The following is a 23988-nucleotide window of genomic DNA, read 5'->3' on the forward strand; positions in this document are numbered from 1 at the left end:
GCAGTAACATGCAGCCTTAGTATGTCCTTCAGATAAGCTGGGCCGTTCCTGAGATGGTTTTATAGGCACATCCTTCATAAAAGTAAGAATATGCACATCCCACCTCTCTGAGGCCAGGTGCAGGACAAAGGCGCGTCTAATAGTGGAAAAGAGTAGAAGTCCACACACTGTGGCAATTGTATGGCCTGAATAAATTTTTAAAGCGGAGCCACAGTGCGCGGACTTCTACTCTTTTCCACTTTATAGGCACACCGGCACGTTAGGGCCTTGTGCTTGATCAGGGCAGAGGAGTAGAGGAGTAACCTGGGCCCTTTTGGGTTGAGTGATGAATACCAAACATGCCACTGCGTTCTGCACCATTTGCAGTGGGTTTTATTGCACAAGCAGGTAGACCTGCCAGGAGGAAGTTGCCATAATCCAGGTGGGAGATAACCATAGCCGGAAACTATAGTTGTGCTGGTTGTGTGTTGTTTGGGGCAGCCGTGGCCTAGTGGTTAAGGAGATGGGCTTTAGATCAGAGGATTGCAGGTTCAAATCCTACCCTTACCACTCCCCTCTACACTCCATGGCTGAAGTGCCCTTGAGCAAGGCACCTAACCCCACACTGCCCCAGGGACTGTAACCAATACCCTGTACTTAAAAATAAGTGGAAGTCGCTTTGAATAAAAAAGCGTCAGCCAAGTGTAATGTAATATAATGTAATGTGTGTATGCTGCATATATGTATGTTACCCTAGCAAGCTGCGTCAGCATGCCAGCTAACCCATCATGGCTAAATGTGTTTTCTAAAATACAGTATGTCTCAACATAAATATAATTCCAAAAGTTATGCAACATCAGCACATTAAAATATAGCATCAACTTTTTGGGAAGATATTTGGAGATGATAAGACGTGCTCAGGTTTACACAAAGCTAGTCAGTGGCCTAGTGAACTAGATGCCAAGTCTAACTTACCAGGCTCAGCTAGTAGGCCATACTACAGTAGACGCTGGTCTTACCTCTGAAGACACAATTCCTCGTAGCCCACATATTTGTTCAGTCCACCTGGAACAGTTGCCTATTCTTAATTTAATAATCTTCACTGAAACATTTATGAAATATGGGAGCAGTGGAGCTGACAGGAAGCCATCTCCTGGGAAGAACAATGTTCCGCTTTATCCCACAGCACAAAAGGCTCAAAATGGAACAAAATCACTGATGCAGAAATAGGTGACATGCTAGTATTATCTCGGGCTGGTAACAGAGACGCTTGCAATTAGCAAATCTGACACAAAGTAAGCAATTACTGACAAAACGCCTCTCTCATGTCATCCAGACTCATGTATCATAATCACAGTAGCATAACATCCCTTTGCACCCTAGTGTTCCATACTACCAAACTGCACTTTTGCAAAAAAAAAAAGCCAGGATATAGTAGTATGGGCATTAGCATGAGAAGTGTTAATTGATGAATATTTTATAGACATGGGAGGGAAATGGATTGGTATCATTTCCCACAGAGCCCAAGCAAGAGCAGCGTTTATGATTAAGTGAAGTGGCAGTTCTGTCATTGCTCTGCCATTTGCCTGCCAATAACATCATTTCATGTAGTGATGATTTTTTACGAGTGTCGCGTACCTTAGTGCCTTGGATGTATTCAGAGTTATTCTTTAAGGTTTCATTTTTAGTCATTTTTATTGATTCATTTGACAACTGGGCTGACAGCCGTATTCAAAGCTTTAGCGCTCAACCTTAGGGAATGACAATAGGCTAAGTGTCTATAAAAGGCAAGAATATGCAATGCCAGGGAACCTACGGCAACATCCTTTGAGGAGTAAATCTCTCCCATCTCATTTTCTATGTATGCGTAATGTGTGAACGGTACCAAATAATTTAAGGGCACTCTTACCATATTCACGAAATTCAGAGCTTTTTGGAAACAAGTTGTGTCTGGTTTTCGACAGGTCTGGTCTTGACAAGTGTGTCGCGTGGTGCATTTCCATTCCTTTCTTCCTCCTCTAACAAACCAACTAGAGAGGTGAAAATTAAAGCCATCCGTTGTTATGACGGACGAGAGATTGCATGTTGCTCGGCTGGTGCTGATTGGGATATCGAGTGACAAAGCAGCTGAGCTGCTGCCACATTCAAAGCCTTTCTCTCTCGCTTCTCCTGATTATGTGTCTCTTTTCTTTCTCTTTCTCACTCTCTCTCTCCCTTTGTCTGTTTATGTTTTTCTGTACATCCCTTTTTACCATCTTTTTTTCTCTGTCTTTTCTTGCTCTCTCTCTCTCTCTCTCTCTCTCTCTCTCTCTCTCTCTCTCTCTCTCTCTCTCTCTCTCTCTTTCTGTCTCCCTTTGTCTGCTTCTGTCTCTATATCACTTTCTATTTTTCTCTCTATTTCTCTTTTCTCATTCTCTTGTACTTTCTCTCTTTCTCTTGTACTTTCTCTCTGTCTCTCTCTCTCCCTCTCTCTGGCTCTGCCTCGTTATCTGTCATATTTTCTCTGTTTGTTTCCCTGATCATCCCTTTCTCCATTCTCATTTCCATCCTCCTGACTGTCTCATTTTGCTCTGCTGGGTTTCAGATATGTCAGTTTTGTTGTGCAGAACTGTCTGTCCTGCATGAGATGTGTGATTGCATAGTATTCTGGGAACATTCATCACACTTCACATACATTTATACCTGCCCTGCATGCACATATAGACACATTAATATGGCTGTCTGTACATTGAATGTTGCCGAGATTATTTGTACACTGTGACAGATGTCATCATTTTGAGAAGGAACTGCAGGATTTGCAGTATGCCTTGGGTCTTTACCTTGCTTTTGCTAACACATGTATTGTGGTTAAAACCAGTCCTCCTTTCCACAATTTTACTCCACTGTACGTTTTGCAACACAATTTGCCAGTGTATACAAATAGTTACACTGTATATATGAAACATAATTTTGATGCCATCCATTCTTCACTGGTGACATTAATTGTCGCCATTTCACAACAATACTCGGGCATTCATTTTGGTCCCTGTTATCAGCCATTGCGCTGCCTGACTCCAGGTAAGCTCACACTTAATAAAAAAGAAAATAGGCTAGATTTCATACTCCATGTCCCTCTGTTCTATGGCGGTATCTTTGTATGCCCAGTCTACAGTCCCCTTCATTCTCAATGATCCCAGCTCATTTGTAGAAATGGTTTTGTCTATCTCTTTAATGTGAAGATAAATTCCCTCATTGTGAGAGGTCAAGTTGGCATACAGTATGTACAGCACTGGCAGCAATGCAGTAAAATAAGTCAAGGTCAAATGGCATATCCATTGAGGGGCACTTAATTCCTCAAGTTCAATTGTATTGTTATTGCACTGTTCCAAAGGTCAGCACTATGAAGGCACTTTCATAGAGCTTAACATTTTTTTTAACCTCTCAATGGGTGTGAGGTTGGTTGGACGAATCCAAAGAGAGCCAGAGGCAGAACTGAATTAACATGTGAAAAGAAAATTATAATTCCTGCCTGAATGATTTAATCTTTGTATTTTTCATTTTCTTTTCCCATTTTTTTGCCCATCCAATCTTCTCTTATGTGCGAGTCTGACTCATTCTCCATGGCGTAAAGTCTCTATACGACATGTCACCGGCCACTTCCTGTAATTTCCAACTGAGAAATTTCATGGTCTGTTTGCCCGTACAATAGGACTCGAACATGAAATGGGTCTCTGTGGTCCAGTCTAATTTCGAGAACTGCAGTGCATACTGTTAGCTTGTTTCCTGCCCACAGAAGGGTTTTTTCCCCCCGGGTGTGATGGTGTGGTGGCTTGCCATTCATTTTTTGACACTTTTTCACCAGCCATGACTGTTAGGAGGCAAGCGGAGATACCGAGCGCAGTGGCCTATGGGCACCACACACTTCAAAAGGTCTTTTTGCTGTCTGTGCTTCAGACTTAAATAGACAGCCGTCCTCTTATTGCCCACGCGCGCGCACACACACCGACGAAAGAGATGTGCTGGTCAAAGGTTAGAGCCAGTAAACATGGCCAGTATGGAATAAAGGACAAAATGAAAAAGGAGGCAGTTCACCTCTAGTGTGAAAAAGGAGTAAGGAACAACGGTTGAGAGGTCTAATGGTCTGTGCTGCTGACACAATCAGAGAGTTGGTAATAGAAAGGAAAACGTGGAGACAACTCTCTGTAATGTGAAGACAACTCTCTGTAATGTGAAAACATTACTTGTTACTTCCTGTAATGTGTAGACATAACTTCTTACTTCCTTGAATTGTAACTGTAATGCAAGGCAAACATGTACACTTTACTTTTTGCTTCTTCACAAAAGTTCAATTAACTGCTTCACACAAGACACATGATTAAAAATTGTGACTCAACTTTTATTTCCCATCATTATTGACTATGCAGACACTCTTTACCTGAACATAACAGGCTCACACCTTTAATCTCAAAGCGTTGTCCATAATACAGTAGGATATGTAGATTTTTGTTGAGGTGTCCATTCTTGACCCTTCATCACTGTTATATGCACCAACAAATTAATCTTCTATCACCATGGGCTAGACCATTTCATTGGTTACAATTAATTTATAAATGCATCTTTTTCAATTAGCCTCTTTATTTAAAACAGTACTTACTGTAATCCCTTACTGCTCATCTTATGCCCCAAGACACCATGATCATATGTTCTTTTCTGTCCCAAGAATATCAAAAGAGATTGGAAGCCATGCTTTTAAATTTAAGGCCCATATCTAAGGTCCATATCATTAGCTAAGGTCCAGGTCATTCTTTTTAAGTATCCCTTTGAACAATACATAGGTTCTAAATTTTTGTTTTCCCCTGGCTGCGCGACCTTGGCTGCGCACAACTCAACCTCTGATTCTTGGAAATTGCTGTCGGTCAAAAAATTAGCTCACGTGACTGGCTGTCAGTGTCTTGCCCCTCCCCACAACACCGTGTTTATAAACAAAAACACCCATGTATACATTCAATCATGTGACCAATGTAAATGTTTTGGCAGAGTATGACTTGTATCCTCTCCTCTATATTCTCTTTTATCTACTATTTTTCACTATGTCGATGCGTATGGACTATACAGATGTACAACTACAAATGTACAGACTTACATGTGTCTAGACGTATGGTTGTGTTTGCACATGTTTTGATGGCATGCATACCCGTGTATGAACATATTGACATGAAATAGTTTCTTTTAGTATTTAGTATTTTGGTTCTCTCTGTTTTATGTGGCACTCACTTTTCATCCATGGTATTACAAACCCCAACTCCGGTGAAGTTGGGACGTTTGGTAAACAGTGAATAAAATCAAAATGCTATCATTTTCAAAACATTCAATCTATTCATTAGATGGAGAATAGTGAAAAGACAACATATTAAGTGTTAAAACCGAGACAAAATATTGTTTTGGGGGACATATGTACTCATTTCTAATTTGATAAATCTAAATCCAATATATATGGTGCACCATAAGTGTGCATGATATATACTGTATTTTTTGAAGTATTGATTACAACTTTGTTCTCTCTCCATTCCCACCATCCCAGGCAAGCATTCATCTCCCGACTTTCACACCTCTGCGTCGCTGGGGAGTCTTCTGTACGACCAGCACTGGCACTCCGTCACGATCGAGCGCGTCAGCAGACACCTCAACCTTACAGTGGACAAAAGCAGCCAGCAGCTCCACGTGCCGGGCCACCTGAGTCTTTCTGACATCAGCGAGGTGTGTTGCTGGTTGATGACCCGTCGCTACATCATTCCACTCATATGCTCAGCCCTGCGAAAGTCACACCGTCTCTTCACACCAATTCTCTCTCTCTCTCTCTCTCCCCCCTCTCTCTCTACTCTCTCACTCTCATGCTCACTATCATTCCCTGTGTGTGCATGTACCCCCCCCCTACTCTGTACTCTCATTCTATCCACAATCTCTCTTTCTCGTGCTCTCTCTCCCTCTGGTCTCCATTTCTCTCTCTTTGGTTGTCACTCACTCTGGTGTTTTTTTTTCAAATTCAGTATATTATGTTCTTTTTCTCCCTCGTTCTCTGTGCCTGCATCCTTCAATACCCACCACTCCACTCCCATCCCTGCCTGCTGTTCCATACAGTGCAGTAAATGGGTCAAAGTGAAATTGGCAGTTCAGTTTACCAGACCTGATGCTCAGAATTATTTTGGGGGGAAATTAGCATGGTTAGAAATTAAACTATAGCCAAGCCTTTGCGGGATAGGGGTGCAATTAAAGCTGAAGGTTATGGAAGGACTAATCTGTTGGCACTGGCAATGTACTAGGGGCTTGTTTTCATTATAGTTCCAGTCCTGATTGTTTTTTTGTCCTTTCATTGTCGTGGTTGTTTGCAGATGAAAGTTACTAGCTAAAAATATTTTCAGACTAGATGAAAAATAAGTCTACAGTTACTGTTGCAGATTTTAACAAAGCTTGTTCATTTCCTTCTGTATGTACTACATGTGAGCTGTAGTAATCTACTCAGTGATAGTTCATGTCTATAATAATAGCACAGATCAGATAGGACAGGGCTATTCAAATGGAGGCCCTGGGGCCAGATGCGGCCCCTGGATGACAAGGTTTTGCCCCCCCCTTAGGTCAGAACAAAATGGAAACAAATACCTGTATGTGTGCTATATGTGTCTGTGCATAATTTGCGATCGCTAACACTTCAGGTTGGGGATATCTCTACTATGCATTCACATGAGACAGTGAAATCTTATATGAAACAGTGTCATAAATAGACCATCCTAAGGCTGCTAAGAAATAGAGAAGCGAATATCTGTTCTATATGGAAAGCTATCCGCTTATTTCGCACCCTAACCTCAGACACCGTGCTGCTCGCAGTTATACAGATTCTATTCGGCCCCTTCACTGAAGAAAATTTGAAAAACTGGCCCTTGGTGACTTTTAATTGAATACCCCTGTGATAGGAGATGCATATGATGTACATACAGTACATCTCTTTGTATGTACTGTATATGTGCACGTGTCCGTGCTTGCGTGTGTGTCTTTGAGTTAAGACTTTTGGTAATGTCATAGCTATCAAACACAAACAATGAAATCGGAGTGCTTCTGGATCTTCACCTTTTTTCCTAGGTGCTCATCAGTGTAGGGGGCTCTCAAACTTGGTACAGATAGAAACATTCTGAGGCACGGTTACAATTTTTTCAATTTTTATTTGGCTACAATGCATTGTACACAAGTAAAACATTGTAACCTTGAATGCCTCAGAATTTCTCTATCTGGGCCGAATGCTAATTCTATGGTGTTATGATTTAACTTGAGTTTTTTTGCAAGCAGTGAATCAGATCACCGGTGATCCTATCTGCGCTTAAGTTACTACGCAGAGACGTCTTCATTTGCTGTTGGAGATTATAACAAAGCCTGTTCTTCTTTTTCCAAGATTAGCTTCGGTGGCGTGTCGGGTCCTTCGGCGTCGAGAACTCTCTCCAAGAAGAACTTTGTTGGCTGCATGGAAAACGTGATGTACAATGACATGAACATTGTCAACCTGGCTAAGGAAGGACGTCATGTCTCCATAACGGTAGGTTGCCAACACACACACGCACACGCACACGCACACGCACACACACACACACATCACCAAGCTTCTAATTTTTTTTTTTTATATATTTTTAGGGGCTTTATGCCTTTATTTTGATAGGACAGTACGAGATGGTGACAGGAAGCAAGTGGGACAGAGAAACGGGGTGGGATCGGGAAATGACCCCGGCCGGACTCGAACCGGGGTCCCCGTGGGCATGCAAGCCCAAATGTGGGGGGCTTAGCGCACTGCGCCACAGCGCCCCCCCACATCACCAAGCTTCTGAAGAGAATTTCATGCTAGTGGGAGTTGATTTGCCTGCTTGCAACACAATGAAAAACAACATCAACAGCAGCTCTGATGTTAGTCAGTCTGTCACCAATGCACAGGCAGATACGTGTACGTTGTCTTGTGACTTGTATGTATCGATGTGTTTACTGCCACACAAGTTTCCTATCCCCTTTCCCCTGCCGTTTGATCTAATCTCATATTTTATTAATCCTCTCAATGGCATTCCATACACTGCGTGACAAGGCCAGTGTCTGTGGTGTGCCCTTTTTTATAATGAGGAACTTTTTTCGAGTACATGAGGACTGAACATCTGCCGTTCACTTTCATTTATAAACAGAATACAAAAACAGAACACGTCATTCTTGTTCTTTATACAACAACACAGCAATGCCCGGCCAAGGTAAGGGACTTATTGAGGGTACCTATGGAGCCTACGATCAATCCAGGCAGCTGTTCTCTCTTTCGTTTTTTTTTTTCTTTTTTTTCAGAGCCATCACAAAACAAAATGGTCTTAGAGGCTGTGCACAGTTTGCCAATGAGTGGGGTCTGAATTGAAGAGGTGGCGGATAAAGTGCTGTGTTGAGCTCTGCAGGGAAAAGTGCTGTTTGTTTAAAGCTGCGTTAAAGCTGTAGTAGTATATCCTGATTTGACCTCGCCCTTCTCCTGTCCATCCAGCAAGTACAGAAACTTGTAAAGCAGAAGTGAGTGACCGGCATTCAATGCTCTCAATTTCAGGACGAAAATGGACTGCTTTGCACACATTGCCCATGGCAATGCACCGAATGTGCATAGATTTGGCTTCAAAAACAAGTTTTAAAACCTTGGAGATCAGGTTAAATGTACAGACGTGATCTTTGCTGATATATACTTTGGATGGTAGTTAAAAGCATTTTTTTATTCAACGTATTCTGCATTTGATCATATTCTGTCACTCTTTATGTTAGAGATGTACCGGATCCTGATTTTTTGGATCCTGACGGATACCGGATCCACTGCATAAGATCTTGCCGGATCTGGAACCGGATACCGGATCCTACGAAAGGGTTGAAACACATAGCCTACTCGCAAACATGGGCCCTTTTTATTACGTCGGCTCAAACTATTTTTTTAGACTCATTGGCTTACTGCCACACTGCCTGCAACGGCCGCTTCCAAAGGGCTTTCACTCCATCCAGCGATTGGGGTTATGAAAGACTGACTGAAAAGCCTAGGCTGTGTAAAAACTAGAGATGCACCAGATCCTGATTTTTAGGATCCTACCGGATACCGGATCCACTGCTTAAGATCCTGCCGGACCCGGATCCTGTGAAAAGCCCTATTATGCTGCCGGATCCGGAACCGGATCTTGGATCCTGTGCATCTCTACTTTATTTACTAACCTGAAAACGTTTCCCCATTCTGGTTTACAGTAGACGAAAGTCAGGTACAGCATATACTGTAATAGAGTACATACTGTAGTTTAGGGATGCAAGCGATTAATTGCCTTAATCGATAAAAAAAAACATTAATCGCAATTAATCGACAATTCAACTGACAAGAGACTGGACATGTGAAGAGTGTGTGTGAAGAGGGGTGTGAATAGTGGGGATATTTAAATCACCTTTGGATTAAATAATTGAAGTAGAATTCATTTAAAAGTGGTATTTTATCTCACTTTTTAATGAAAATGTTTGGGTTTAGTAGATTATTTTTGAGAAACATTGAAATTTCGGGGTAAAAATGCTGCTTATCAATTAATCGTAAGTCGATCGATAAGGCTATCAACTAATAATTAATGATAATCGATCATTTGCATCCCTACTGTAGTTCAATAACGTAATTTTCTGAGTTACACCTGAGTTTTCTGAGACAACCACTGATGAAATTTACACTTTTTTGCCTCCAGGTGTTATACAGTAGATGAAAGCGATAAATGCTAAATACGTCTTAAGTGCAACTGCTAAATATCTCAGGCTTGCTTCGACAACATTGGCATATTAAACCATTAAGTCAATATCATGTGTTACTGAGCAAATGGAAGAATCCTATTTTTGCCATACAGGAATTAACAGCTTCTTCCACACATATACTGTTCCCTAGGGTGCTGTCTCGTTCACCTGCACTGAGCCAATAGACGTGCCGGTAACGTTTTCCAGCCCTGGAAGTTTTCTCCAGCTGCCACTGAGCGTGCCCAGTGACGACCTTTCTGTCAGCCTGGAGTTCAGGACGTGGAACAGAGCGGGGCTTCTGCTGACCTTTGACCTCCAGCAGCAGGCCGGCAGCACCTGGCTGTACCTGAGGGACACCAGGGCCAGGCTGCAGATCCACAAGGCCGGCCGTGTACTCATCGACATCACTGCAGGTCAGGGGCACTTTGAGGTTCAGTCCAGTGTTGTGAAGACATAGCTTGAGAACCTATAAGTACTTGTAAGTCTCTTTTATCAAAAGCGTCTGCTAAATGTAATGTAATGTAATGTAAAAGTGCTGCCAGGCCCTGCCATGGCCCAACGGTAGGGCACTGGATTACTACGCCGGCGACCTGGGCTCGACTCCGGCCCGGGTCATTCGCCAATCCTTCCCCATCTCTCTCTCCCCACTCATTTCCTGTCTCTCCTTCAGTATCCTGTCAGAAATACATACCTGCAAACTCGTCACCTTTTGGTGACAGTCACCTTTTCCCCGGCCAATTAGGTCATTCACATGAATCATGTAGAACCGGAGGGTTTTTTTTTTTTTGGGGGGGGGGGGGTGTCACCATAAAGAACACTAACTTAGAAGATTGTAAAAATGTTGCCTGCTCTGATGAGTCTTGATATCTACTGCAACACTCAGGTGGAATGGTCAGAATTTGGCGTCAGCAACTTGAAAACATGGGTCAACCCTGCCTTATATCAATGTTTCAGACTGGAGATATAATAAGATAAGGATATTTTCGTGACACTATTTGGCCCAATTAGTACCAATTTATCTTTGTTGGAATGCCACAGCCTACCTGAGTAGGCAGTGCAGGCAGTTCTGAAGGCAAAAGGGGATCCAACCCAACATGAATGAATGAATGAATGAATGAATGAATGAATGAATGAAACTTTATTGTCATTGTACAGGTACAACGAAATTGGTAAAGTGCAGATGCTCACGGTGCTTAAAAATCAACAAAGAACCTATAAACTGTATAAAAATAATTAAGATTTTAAAAAGTCAGCTGTGCAAAATTAAGTGTGTAGATTGCTTTTGGATAAAAACTGTCTTTTAGCCTGTTTGTTTTTGTACCCAGAGCCCTGTAACGCCTGCCTGATGGCAGCAGCTCAAACAGTTTATGTCCAGTATGGTAGGGGTCTCTGATGATTTGCTTGGCTTTCTTTAGACAGCGACAGGAGAACAACTCCTCTAAAGAGGGCAGGGGACAGCTGGTGATCTTCTGAGCTGTGCTGACCACTCTCTGAAGAGCTCTTCTGTCCGCTGCTGTGCAGCTGGAATACCACACACATAAACAGTATGTTAGGATGCTCTCTATGGAGCTCCGGTAGAAGGCCACCAGTAGACTTTGGGGTAGATGGTTAGCCCGTAAGACCCTAAGGAAGTACAGTCTCTGTTGTGCCTTTTTGATGGTGGCAGTGGTGTTGGTGTTCCAAGTAAGGTCGTCCCTCAGATGCACGCCCAGGAAGCGGAAATCAGAGACCCTCTCCACACAGGCCCCATCGATGACCAGCGGTTGAATGTTAGCCTTTGTCCTCCTGTAGTCCACTATCAACTCCTTTGTTTTTGAGATGTTTAGGAACAGGTTGTTCTCCTTGCACCAGACCGATAGACGCTGCACCTCTTCCCTGTATGCAGTTTCGTCTCCCTTGGAGATGAGACCTACGATGGTGGTGTCATCAGCAAACTTGATGATACTATTGCTGGAGTGAGAGGGGGTGCAGTCGTAAGTGTATAGGGTGTACAGGAGTGGGCTTAGCACACAACCTTGGGGGTTAACATTAGAGAGGTGTTCCTAATGAAGAGGCCAGTGAGTGTAGTTAATAGATTATGGTAGTTCAAAGTGGTTTGAAGAGCAAGAGAATTTGGTGAAATTAAGTATTTGCCTCATATCTTTTACTGGTGTGGTGTAGGCTATGTAGGCCCCGTTGCTTTGCCATGGTGCTGCTCTGCGTCGATTATTTTTTTTGGGGGGGGGGTGTTGGTCCGCTGGAGACTGTCACCTTTTTTTCTTTGACGAGTTTGCAGGTCTGGAAATAAGGACAAAAAAAGAAGGAAGATAAGAAATATATTTAAAAAAATTAAACAAATAAAAGTGCTGCCAATGACTGTAGTGACTTCTGTCAGTGTCACATTTGTCTTCAGTAAAAGCCAAACCCCTTGCCATTTTTTGTGACCCTCTTAACGCAGGTGATTCCAATAAGTAATTTAACCTAAATCTTCCTTACTGCAGTCTTGGTTCCTCTTAATTTCAGTCCAGTGTGGTGTGCACTTGGAGGGAAACCCTGTAAATCCTGCCAAGTACTGTAATTTTTTTTTTTCAACTAAAAAAAATCAAAAGGAAAAAGTCAAAGCCCTGCCAATACATGCATTTCCCCCCCTCAAACGCGTGGCTTATTTCTGCAGTTAGTTTAGATAGCTGGCTACCAGAATTTTTTTTTTTTTTTAGCTGAGAAGCCTTGGTCATTACCATTTTGTTAAAAACAATCGGTAACACTTTATTTTAGGGATACATCTATTAGCACCAATACATACAATATTAATGCCTGTGTAAGTAACTTGTAAGGCATGTACTAAGCAAAATCAGACAGTTGTTAAGCATGTCTTCACAAATGTCTTGTTCATGCCCAAATAGGGATTTATTACTAATATAACCTTAGTAAGGACCAGTAAGCCTACATTTCTATTTTATTAGTAAGTAGTAAGTGGAAGAATACAATGTGTATAAGCTCCCGACACACTGTGTGAACAAACCCTGAACAGTGTCAAAACAGATGTGGAATAAGGGTTCCTATTCTAAAGTGATGCATTGCTCAGCCCAGATGGCTTAGGGCCCCCACACTACCAAGGTCCCCCTCATTCTGGCGACCAGATTCTTTTTTTTTTTTTTAGCTGAGAAGCCTCGGTCATTACCATTTTGTTAAAAACAATTTTATAATACATGCTCTGAATGAGAGTTACCTCAGGTGATTCCAGTAATCACTCTATTTATCTTTCTGGTGATTTGTTTGCTCTTAAAAATCAAATGGATTGAAATGTTTGCAGTTTTTTTTATTTTCTGAAGCAATGATTAACACCTTGCCATGTGTTGTTATTTTTTTAAGTTGTGCCAACTGAAGGGGCTTATCGCAGTATGACATGTAAGGGTCCTCAAGAAAATTCTAATCCAAGGTCTCTCTCCATATGTCTGACTAGTTGTGAAATTTTTTTCTTAACCTTGCAATGCTGCTCTCTAAATGCCATGTTTCATATGAGTGGAAGGTGGACGTTAAACATTCTTTTATAATCGTAAATAATCTTATCTGTGGTAAGTGTGTTCAACTCTTAGGGCCAAAACATACCAAGGCGGAACGGAGCGGTCGCGGGACGAACGCGGTCTTTCTGCTTAGTTTCGGCCGGTGTGTTTTTCTCTGCCTTTCACACTGACAGCGTCGGCGTGCGCGGCCAGTCCTGTTCAAAACCCTCCCCACAGCCAAAGCTAGCATGCTACTTTGCCATTCATTGGAAAGGGACACCGCCGGTCGCCGGCGTGAAAAATAAGCTCGAGTTCTATTTTCCAAATGCAGCGCGGCGCGGAGACAGCTCCCGCGCCGCTGACGCTGGACTACCGCCGGTTGGTGTGTAAGGACAGATATGTTTCAGTGTATTTTCACCGACGCCAGTAAAAAACGCGGCCGTTCCGCGACGCTTTACCGCTCTGGTGTGTAAGACCCCTTATAAGAGATACACACTGGGCTGCTTCGTCACCAATTTTTAGTATACTGTAACCTTCTGAACATTTACAGTGCCCGCAAGTTCAACAAGACTTTATGAGATTTCTCCCTTTCGCATTTTCAAAAGGCCAGAGCCATACATCTACATCCTGGCACTGCCTCAGCTGCCCCACACACTCCCTGCTGGTAAAGACACCAGCCTACTGGTCTACCTGGTTGCCAGATGTAGCTGATGATTTCAAAACTGCCCGAAGAGGCACTAAAATCCACTCAATTAATCAATTAAATCCCAATCTGACAACCCTGCATCCTGTCCTTCACACAGTATTTTTCCACTGTTGTGGAAGTTGAAAGAGTGAAGCTGCATGCAAACCTGATGACTTTTTAAAAATTAAAGCATATACGTAGTTACATCTCTGCCAAGGATTTGAGTATCACGGTCATTTTCAACTGCAGCAGGTGTAACCTATTGAATTTCTATATTAACACATTGAATGCCAGAAACGTAATAACACTTTTTTTGCTCCCATGCGTTGAGCGCCAAACCTGTAACAATATGTTGTTTTAATTCCTAAATTTAGAAACAAGACACTCTGTACAAGACATTCAATGTGTTAATGAAGTTGGATGATCTTGTAAATGGCTAGGGAGACAGAGAAGAGGTGTGAGATAATTGGGACAGATGGTGGAGTTTGATTGAAGTAAAAGGTATAGTAATATATCCCAAATATGAGTATAATGTGAAATAATAAAAACGCAAGCACCGGAAATACAGTATACATTTTTTTTTCTCTCACCTGATCTGATTCATTTGTCTCAGTTAAGATATGGTATTAAAACACCCTCTCTGGTCTCTACAATAAAAAGGACGGAATTAAGTAAATGCAGTGGAAAATAAACAAACTGTAACTAAAAGATGTCATTAATTAAAGATGGCTTTAAGCTGTTTATTTCCTTCCACAGGGTCAGGGCTGAATGACGGCCAGTGGCACACGGTGCATCTGATTGGACGAAGAGGTCGTCTGGCCATCACTGTGGATGGAGATGATGGAGGCACGGCACAAGCCAACCCCACCTTCCCCGTCAGCCCAGAGAATCAGCTGTTTTTCGGAGGTGGGTGGATGGAGCCAGATCCCTATGCTCAACTTCACAAACTGATATAGCTCTACAAAGTCTATTTTTTGTTAACTTCATAGACAGTCAACATTTTGATCTCAAAGGATTTTCATATACAAAGACTCACCATAACACACCACGTCTATATTTTACTCCTCTTTTTATATCCCTTCCCTGCTCTGCTTTTGTCGTTATTTCGGAATGATTTTGACATTTTAATTCACTGCCCCTTTTTATGATCCACTCGTCTGATCTGCAGCTTCAGCTTGTGTATCTTGGCTCACTGTCGTTGGGCTACCTCAAAGATCATATTTTTCAAAGCCGGTCTGCCCCACTGTTGCCAGCTGCAGTGTCACTGCATCTAATCTCCTCAAATAGTTTTTTTTCAGCCCAGAGAATCAGCTGTTTTTCGGAGGTGGGTGGATGGAACCATCTCCCAGCTAAATCCACACACTTATTTAGCTCCTCAAAGTCTATCTTAATGAACTTCAGGACAGGCATTTTGATCATGTGGGATTTTCACATGAGACGACTCAGAATAGCAAACTGTTTCTATCTATTACTGTAATTTTCTCTCTCCCCCTCCATCCCCTGCTTGTGTTGTTATTTTGGTCTGAGTTTTACTTTTTTTATTCACAGACTCGTATTTTGATGCTCTCTCTCATCATATGTAGCTTCAGTTATTTTGTATCTTGGATCAGCTTTGTTGGGCTACTTCAAAGATTTAATGTTATTCAAAGCCAGCATGCTGTTGCCCGTTGTATTGTGTCTATCTAGTTTCCCCAAATAGTTTGGTGTACCAAGGCAAATATTTTTTTCCCACCTATTGGCCATAATCTGAAGGTAGAAAAATGACAAAAGTGCAAGGCAGTTTTCTCATCATCACGGTGTATCCTCCGCACCATTTCATGTTGAACAGATAAACAAATTGATTTGAGCACATCACATTATCCTCTAAATAAGACCTCTAAATAGATGTTTAATAAAGAATGTATCAGTGCTGAAGTCGAACTGTCCTACCAGTGCATTACCCCACCTAAACATTGATTCAGTGAAGAAAAAATGGTCCACTTTCTTTCCCTTACCAGCTACTGAGTGACACTGAAACCTTTCCAATAAAATTGATGATTCTGCCTAGAGGATTGCCTTTTTGTGGTTTTCTTGTGCTTGTCTACCTGAGCAACCCGTAAAGGACCACAGTGCACATCATTTTTGTCAGCATGCTCAAAATCTGTTTCAAGACTTTGGATGAAACCCATAGAGATAAAAAAGGACATTGAACTTGCATATTCTGCTGGGATGGAACTCTTGTGGCCTAGAGAACACTTTCTCTTACTTCCACTTTTATCTAAGAAAATGGAGTCTCTCAGTGGGCATATATTGATTTTGCCGATAGGCACTTATTGTACTTCCTATGAACTTTAAAATATTGGGTCTACCTTCAGCCCTTTCCAACTGTCAGATTGGAGAACACATAATCAAACATTATGCTTTAGTTCAGTGACAGTGCTTCCAGCCCTCCCTCTCTTAGCATCACAGCCATTGTTCTCTGACTGTTGGAAACAATGATCTGTAGTCGAGGTCAGCCAGTGCCTTGGCTCTGGTTCATGCAGAGTACAGTCGTAAAAAGCAATATTGAGTGGACTACTCAGGCCTGGCAACACATATTGGGTAAAAATTCATCACGTGTGTTCATTCACCTTCACTGACCCATTGACGCAGGAAGTCCTAGCATTCTCTCAAGAGTCTTTTACTGTGTTTCTAGCATCAATGGAGCATGGAGGAGAACAAGCAGGAAGACCTTGTAGTGTAAGATTCTAGATATGTGGTTAGCACTCTAAATGTCAGTCAGTGTGGCCTTCAGTATTTTTTTAAAGCAAGCTAAAAAAAAGTATCCCTCTGACACATTTTAGAAAAGCATTATGAAAAAATTACTGAATCAGTGTTCAGTGTTTACAAACGACTTGAAATCGGAAGTATAACAAATGTAACCGGACAAATTTACAGGATACTCCAACAGAACAAAGGGAAAATAAATCATATAAAAGAGAAGTGGGAAGATGAACTGAAAACAGCAATTTCTGAAAAGGAGTGGGAACAGACCTTCAAAGATATTTATAACCACTCCATATACTGGCAGGAATTTGCATGGAAAGTAAACATAAGGTACTTTAGAACACCATCAACAATAAAATACAAACAGTTTACCTCCAGTTGTTGGAGAAACTGTGGGAACAGTAATGCGGATCACACACACATTTTCTTTACATGCGACAGATTAAAACCCTACTGGGAAAAGGTAATGGGGTCAATAAAGACATTTTTGAGAACAAATGTCCCAATTCAGCAGCATAATATAATGCTTGGAATACTGCCTAATATAAGTATTGAACACATACATTTCTTTTGGGTTCTTAGAATCACTGCTTTGAAACAAATAACAAGGCACTGGAAGATACCAGACGCACCAAATGTCAAAAAATGGGTAGCCTCAGTTCACGACATATATGAAATGGAGAAGGTGACTATGAAAACATGGGGGAACGGGGTGGTGAAGGGTGAGTGTGAGTGTGTGTGTGTGTGTGTGTGTGTGTGTGTGTGTGTGTGTGTGTGTGTGTGTGTGTGTGTGTGTGTGTGTGTGTGTGTGTGTGTGTGTGTGTGTGTGTGTGTGTGTGTGTGTGTGTGTGTGTGTGTGTGAGAGAGAGAGAGTGGGTGGGGTGGGGGTTCTAGTGTAAAAGAGGTGACGAAGCCAATATAAGAATATGTATGGAAACCAATGGCAAGGGATTTTCTTTGTGTACTTTTTATTTATTTATTGAATCATTCTTCTTCTTTATCTATTTACTTATTTATTTGATTATTTATTATTTATTATTTAACTTCCTTTTAGGAACAGAAGTGTGGTAAAGAAGTGTACCAAGATACCGAGATATAATGAAGAATACTATGAGCCATTCCTTTGTTTCATTCCTTAGATTGACAATGACTTAAAGTTGTTGCCATTGTTGTTGTTTGTGTGATTTTACTTTTTTATGTTTATTATTATTATATTTCTACACACAGGGTGTGATATAAAAAAAAATGGGAAAAATGTGTGATATCTGTGAGATGTAACAACAGAAAATGCTAAATGAATACATTGTTTCACACAATAAAGTATTTAAAAAAATCCTGATGGATATGGATCATGTGTAGTGCCTGTTGGACGCTGCTCTTATCTTTTCTCATCCTCTTACATAATAAGAGAGGTAGACTCTGGAGCAAAAGTTCAAAAGTGGATGCTAAATTAACGCATGTCTGTCTGCACAAGTGAGTATGCTTTGGCCAGCCTGTACTCTGCAAAGTGACAAATACTATGTTTGACTATAACAGAACTTTTCATTGCATGTGCAATGTTGTTTTAAAATACGACTGCATCTTGGCTCTGCTTCTAATTTCTGCAGGAATATAAACTCAGTCTTTGCTGATGAGATGTCTCAGAGGTTGAAAAGAGAGCGGTCATGTATGCCTGACATTTGTACTATTCTATTTTTGTAAATATAATGAAATGATAATTTTAGTGTTTCTCCCAGACTAGACACATATTGGAAGGTTGTTGATGGTGTAATTATGAAGCAGAAGGTGATATGTAAATTGTGGTCTGAAAAAAATGAACAACATGTATTATAACCATGGTAATGTTCAAAAAGCCGTCAGCCATCTAACCCAGCTAATCATGCTGCATTTGGCAGGAGAACTTGGAAAGGGAAGGTGATCTCAATCAATCCCAAAAATAATACATATTACTAAGTGAGTGATGTCATTCACAGTACGCCTACAAGTGGCGCTTTCACTAATTCATTTTATTAAAAGAGAATTTCGGCCATTTTGGCAAGATATCTTATCTGATTCTGGCCAAGGGATAATGGCTTAAGGGGACCCTCCCTGCGAGACATGTTCATGCGCACTGCGCAAAGTTGTTCAATTGCGCTGTTTTCAGCTGTTTTCAATAAAAGCGGGAAGCAGCGGGCATACATTTCACAGGATATTGGAGACCATCCAAAGACACTTTGATAAGTTGTGGAGAGGAAGGGAGAAGTGGAACGAAAACATTTGAAGTACTTCTGGACTATACTAATGAATAACCATGAGCAATTGTGTTTTGAACATGCAAGTTCAATGCATGTAATCGAAAAAAAATACTAGGCCTAATTGTCTCTTTGTGTCATGATAAGGGACCAAATCACATTGTTCTTGTGCATTGCAGTGTCTTTTCATTTTGATTGTTAATATTAGTGTACAGTTTGTGATGTAACTTTGAAAAACTGCATCCCTATTCACATTCAGCTACATCTCTCTTGCTACATTCTGAATAGCAGGTCTCATGCTACATTCAGGGTAGTATGTGATATTTTTGCTGTTATATGTTTTAAATGAGTTAAAACATACTATATGTTTTTTCTGTTTTTGATTGAAATCACCTGCCAGCTAGCTGTTGTAATATGGTATTGGCTTTGCTGATGACTTCCTAATTAGAGATTTGGAATGCTAATGGCCATGCACACATAATTACACAGTGCACATGGTTCAGTTCCTCTGGCAATTTTGCAAAGCAGGAGCCCAATTTTACACCCAATCCAGAATTTTATGGCTCAGTGGCTCTGTAGGTGTGAACGGGGGATGACGAAAGAATTCAACATTCTTTCCTCTGACTTAAATGTCTAACTTCCTTCACATTTTATCAGATGTCCTGACTTCTTAAGCAGTTTGTTGTTTTATACAGTACTCTGTATGACTTTGTAGGCCTACTTTATACAGCAAAACACATCCCTGGGAAATGTAGACAAATCAGCCTTCTAATGAGCTGGTTTTGTACATTTTAGCATTTTCATGTATTATGCAATGTGATGCTTTAGAGCAGCAGTGGCGTAGCAGTTAGGAGGTTGTTTTTTTGGCTCAAAGTTTCAAATCCAATGCTAGTATTGGGGATTGTGGATGTGGGAGTGCTTTCCTGCATGGTCCTGGATGGTGGACATGCCCTTTAGCAATGCATGGTCATACGAATGGTCCCCTCGGAAGAATGCATTCAACGAAAAGACCTGTCCCCCAATGCATCTAGCACTTCATTGCTACATGAACTGTACCCTGTGGCTTTGGATAAAAGTACTATATGTGCTAATTCAACTTTTTTCTCTATATATACAGGGGTGCATTTTTTCAAAAGCAAAGTTGCCAACTACATTAGCTACTTTGTTGTTTGCAATGCAATTTCTTATTGGCAACTACAGAAGTTGCTAACTGGCTAACAACTACGCTTTCGAGAAACGCAGCCCAGTACGCTGAAAGCACATTCCCAATAAACAGTACAGTATATAAATAATCTGCCTACTAATGGGCTGACTTCATAATCTCGTTTTATGTATATACACTGCACATAGCTTTTAACCTTTTAGGCCTACAGTACATTGGAAACACACCCCTAGGAACTGTGAATAGTTTTCGTACTAAGTAACCTAAACTGGCAGGTGCGTCGGAGATCAGCAGACAACTTGAAAAAACTCCCGCACACTGACCAGTTCGCTGTTTTACTTTAATGAACTGAACAACGTTTTTCGGTACTAGACCTTCATCAGTCAATCTCTAAGTAACCTACAAACTAAGCAATGATAATTTGCTCAATAATCCTAAACAACGACGATTGTACCCCCTCATTGCAGGTTGTCCAGAGGGTGGTAAATCAGGTGATCGTGGCTGCCGAAACCCCTTCAGCGTGTTCCAGGGGTGCATGAGGCTCATCCGCACGGGAGACCAAGAGGTGGACCTCATCAAGGTCCAGCAGATGGCTCTTGGAAACTTCAGCGATTTACAGATGGACGTCTGTGGCATCATCGACCGGTGAGTGCTGGTGCACCTACAGTACAGTACACCTACTAGAGCACCTATGGCTACAAGAGCAATCTGGGATGGCAACACTGGATGCATGTGATGGTGTGTGTGTGTGTGTGTGTGTGTGTGTGTGTGTGTGTGTGTGTGTGTGTGTGTGTGTGTGTGTGTGTGTGTGTGTGTGTGTGTGTGTGTGTGTGTGTGTGTGTGTGTGTGTGTGTGTGTGTGTGTGTGTGTGTGTGTGTGTGTGTGTGTGTGTGTGAATGTGTGAATGTGTGTACTTCCAGGCCTCTATTCTGTGTCCTGTGGATACAATACATGGAATATGTATCCTCAACATATTCCATGCACAGAAAGGAACTCCCAATTCAAGATTTGGCTGAAGTTCTTATGCGATGTTCTTTTCTCTTTGATGATCCTCCACTGTCCACAGTAGAAAGCTGGAAGTGTGTTTTCCCAGTGTGGAGCTATGAGCTCTCCTGCTGTGACCATCCAGAAGTCAAGAAAGTCCCCCAGTGCCCCATACATGCTAGAGATAGCAGGAAAACAAGTACGCCTGGAGTTCACATAGCACACGATGAGCCGTAATGTGCTCACATACACATTGGGTACACACGCTGTAATGGCCACAGAAGTACACTACGGGGCCTTGGGGCAATCAGGGTGGGGGTGAGATTGTTGCTCCTACAGCAGCACAGCTGTTCATGGCAGTTGCAGTCAGCCATTTAAATGTACAAAACAAAAAGACAAAAAAATATTTGAGCTCTTTTTGCTTGCATGCGAATAAAAAGTGAAGCAGCTGGCTGGCGCTGTGAGTAACTCTTTCTCTAAGAGAGAGAAAAGACACAGGGAAAGAACATGAGAGGCAGTAGAGTGGAGGACAGGAAGCGACAGAGAGAGGGGGGGGGTGGCTGCAGTTACTGAGAGACATAGAAAGATGGAGAAGGGGAGTAAACAAAAACAGAACAAATAAATAGAGAAGCAACGAAATATAAGACACTGGGATGGGGTTAGGGAGAGAGTGACTTAGAATGACACAGAGGCGAAAGTAAATATGCTAAGAGAGAGGCACCAATGGCTCTTTGTTTCTGTGTTCTAGTTGTTCAAAACCCCCTTAATGCAGACCTGGATGAGATGAGATGCATGGATTTTATACAAGCAATCGGTCAGGCGTACTTGAATCGATGACCAAGCAAAACCTAGTGCTGTAACATGGTAGGCCTACTGTTTGAATTTTGAGGAAAAAAATAACTTTTTGTTTCAGGTCAAAAGGACGACACATGCCCCTTTAAGCATATACGGAACCTGTTCACGTGTGGCACCAGCAACCCATTACTTTGGTGTGTCTCTAGGGGGAATTCAGGTAAATTGGGCCACTTTTTGTCCATTAACTAAGCAAAAAAAAGTGGCCCAATTTACCAGAATTCACCCTATATAATGTTAGAATCTCTGGTAAGTAAGGGATAACGGCCGACGAGGTGACAGGTTATACGAAATTAATGGCGAGGCGGCGGCTCCGAAGTTTGGCGTCGCGCGCAGTGCGGAGACAAAGTTGCCTCCGCCAAGCCATTAATTTCTATAACCGGTCGACCTCGAAGGCCGTTATCCCGCTTATCTGCCGTTATGGTGGGGTACTTTTTAATCTATTATTGTCTGTAAAGTTGTAGGAACCATGTTCTATCAAGATAGAATGTTGCTGTGCGGGCGTCCAACTTGACGCGCCTAGAATCTTTGTTTGGTAGCCTGCCGACGCTGTGATTATTTAATTTTCCCTTGGCCATTTACCACGGCGTGATGGAAGTTTAAAAACAAAAACTTGCGAAGCATTTCTACATGCTGAATCGACACATGTTGCATCACGCCTCTATTTCCCCCTGCTGATCATCACAGGCTACCTGTGAACTTCGTGCGTAAAAGAGAGAGAGCGAGCGAGAGAGAGAGAGAGAGAGAGAGATTCCCCACGCTAGGGTCATTTTTGATAACTCTCCCTTCCCCTTTCACACGTGTTCCTTCCCCACAAGAGGAGAGTAGCCTATTTTTAAAAAAAGGATGTTTTCATATCAATACCAAAGGGAAGGCAGCGGGAAATAGCCTACATTTTAAAAACCATGGGAGTGGAGCAGATGACGAGGTGACTCGTTTCGATACAATTGATGGCGAGGCAGGTGCTTAGAATTTCGGTACAGGGTATTTTTGTCATCTATTGCTAGGCCTATCTGTAAATTTGTAACCAATGAATTGTGCCAACTGCAGAATATTTAGTGCGCACGTAATCGGGCACGCCTCTATCAGATGCATGTAGTAGAACTTTTAGGGCGACAGACTTGACAACCAAATGCGATAGAACTGACGACTGGCTCTTGGCTTGACAACCAAATGCGATAGAATTAACGACTGACTCTCGACTTGATAAACAAATGCGATAGAACTAACGACTGGCTTTTGGCCATAGCAACCTGCAGTTTAGAATTAGTAACCTAACTTAGTCGCACGTTTGACGCCTAGCAGGTTATAGGGAATTAGTTGCAACCCCATCAGCCAATCAGAGACGAGGATGCAGTTGCGTAGGCAGATAAAGCTAAATAAGAGGATGGCATCATGACATCATGGCTAGAAATAGAGTATTTTGGGGTGCAATGAGAACTGGGAGAGATGAAAGGAGAGAAGACGAGAAGGATGGGAGTGGGCACAGAGGAGAAGGCATAAAATGAGGAGGAGGAGGAGAAGGCATAAAATGAGGAGGTGGAGGAGGAGGAGGAGGAGGGGGAGGGGGAGGAGGACACAAGGCTGTCAGTGTGTGTGCACTTGAAGTCAGGTAGGGGGCTTTTACAGCCAGAGCAGCGAGCAGAGCAGAGCAGCCATAATGAGGCTAAATGCAGCATGGGAGGAAGACTCCAACACACAGAACCAGGACCTCACCTCCTCCTCTCACACCCATCCTTTGACACACAGATAGATGTATTCTCTCTCCCTTTCTCTCTCTCTCTCTCTCTCTCTCTCTCTCTCTCTCTCTCTCTCTCTCTCTCTCTCTCTCTCTCTCTCTCTCTCTCTCTCTCTCTCTCTCTCTCTCTCTGCATGGCTGTGTGACAAAGACGAAAGAGACAGACGGAGACAGAGAGACTTCAGCCCTCCCTCTGTCTGTTATCACCATTTTCCCACTTTTCTGTCCAATAGTCTGTTTGCAGGCTCATTCTGCATTAGCCCTGGCAGCACACCCTTTTAAAAATACACCAGATTTCGGCCCTACCGTGGCTGATATGGTAGGGCACACGTTTACCCCTCGGCCGACCC

The 23988-nt window shown here is 42.1% G+C and overlaps 1 protein-coding gene across 1 annotated transcript in view; it reads left to right on the top strand.

Annotated features, from left to right (window-relative positions):
• The window catches only part of cntnap3 (contactin associated protein family member 3), a 130904-nt gene that overhangs the window by 57622 nt on the left and 49294 nt on the right, over positions 1-23988 (top strand). Inside the window, exons 6-11 of the mRNA XM_063212756.1 lie at positions 5540-5715; positions 7400-7528; positions 8507-8521; positions 9911-10172; positions 14683-14832; positions 20532-20709. Of these exons, the coding sequence (XP_063068826.1) occupies positions 5540-5715; positions 7400-7528; positions 8507-8521; positions 9911-10172; positions 14683-14832; positions 20532-20709 (910 nt within the window). The remainder of the gene's footprint in view (positions 1-5539; positions 5716-7399; positions 7529-8506; positions 8522-9910; positions 10173-14682; positions 14833-20531; positions 20710-23988) is intronic.

The sequence above is a fragment of the Engraulis encrasicolus genome, chromosome 12 (assembly GCF_034702125.1).
Source record: "Engraulis encrasicolus isolate BLACKSEA-1 chromosome 12, IST_EnEncr_1.0, whole genome shotgun sequence".
Classification (NCBI taxonomy): domain Eukaryota; kingdom Metazoa; phylum Chordata; class Actinopteri; order Clupeiformes; family Engraulidae; genus Engraulis; species Engraulis encrasicolus.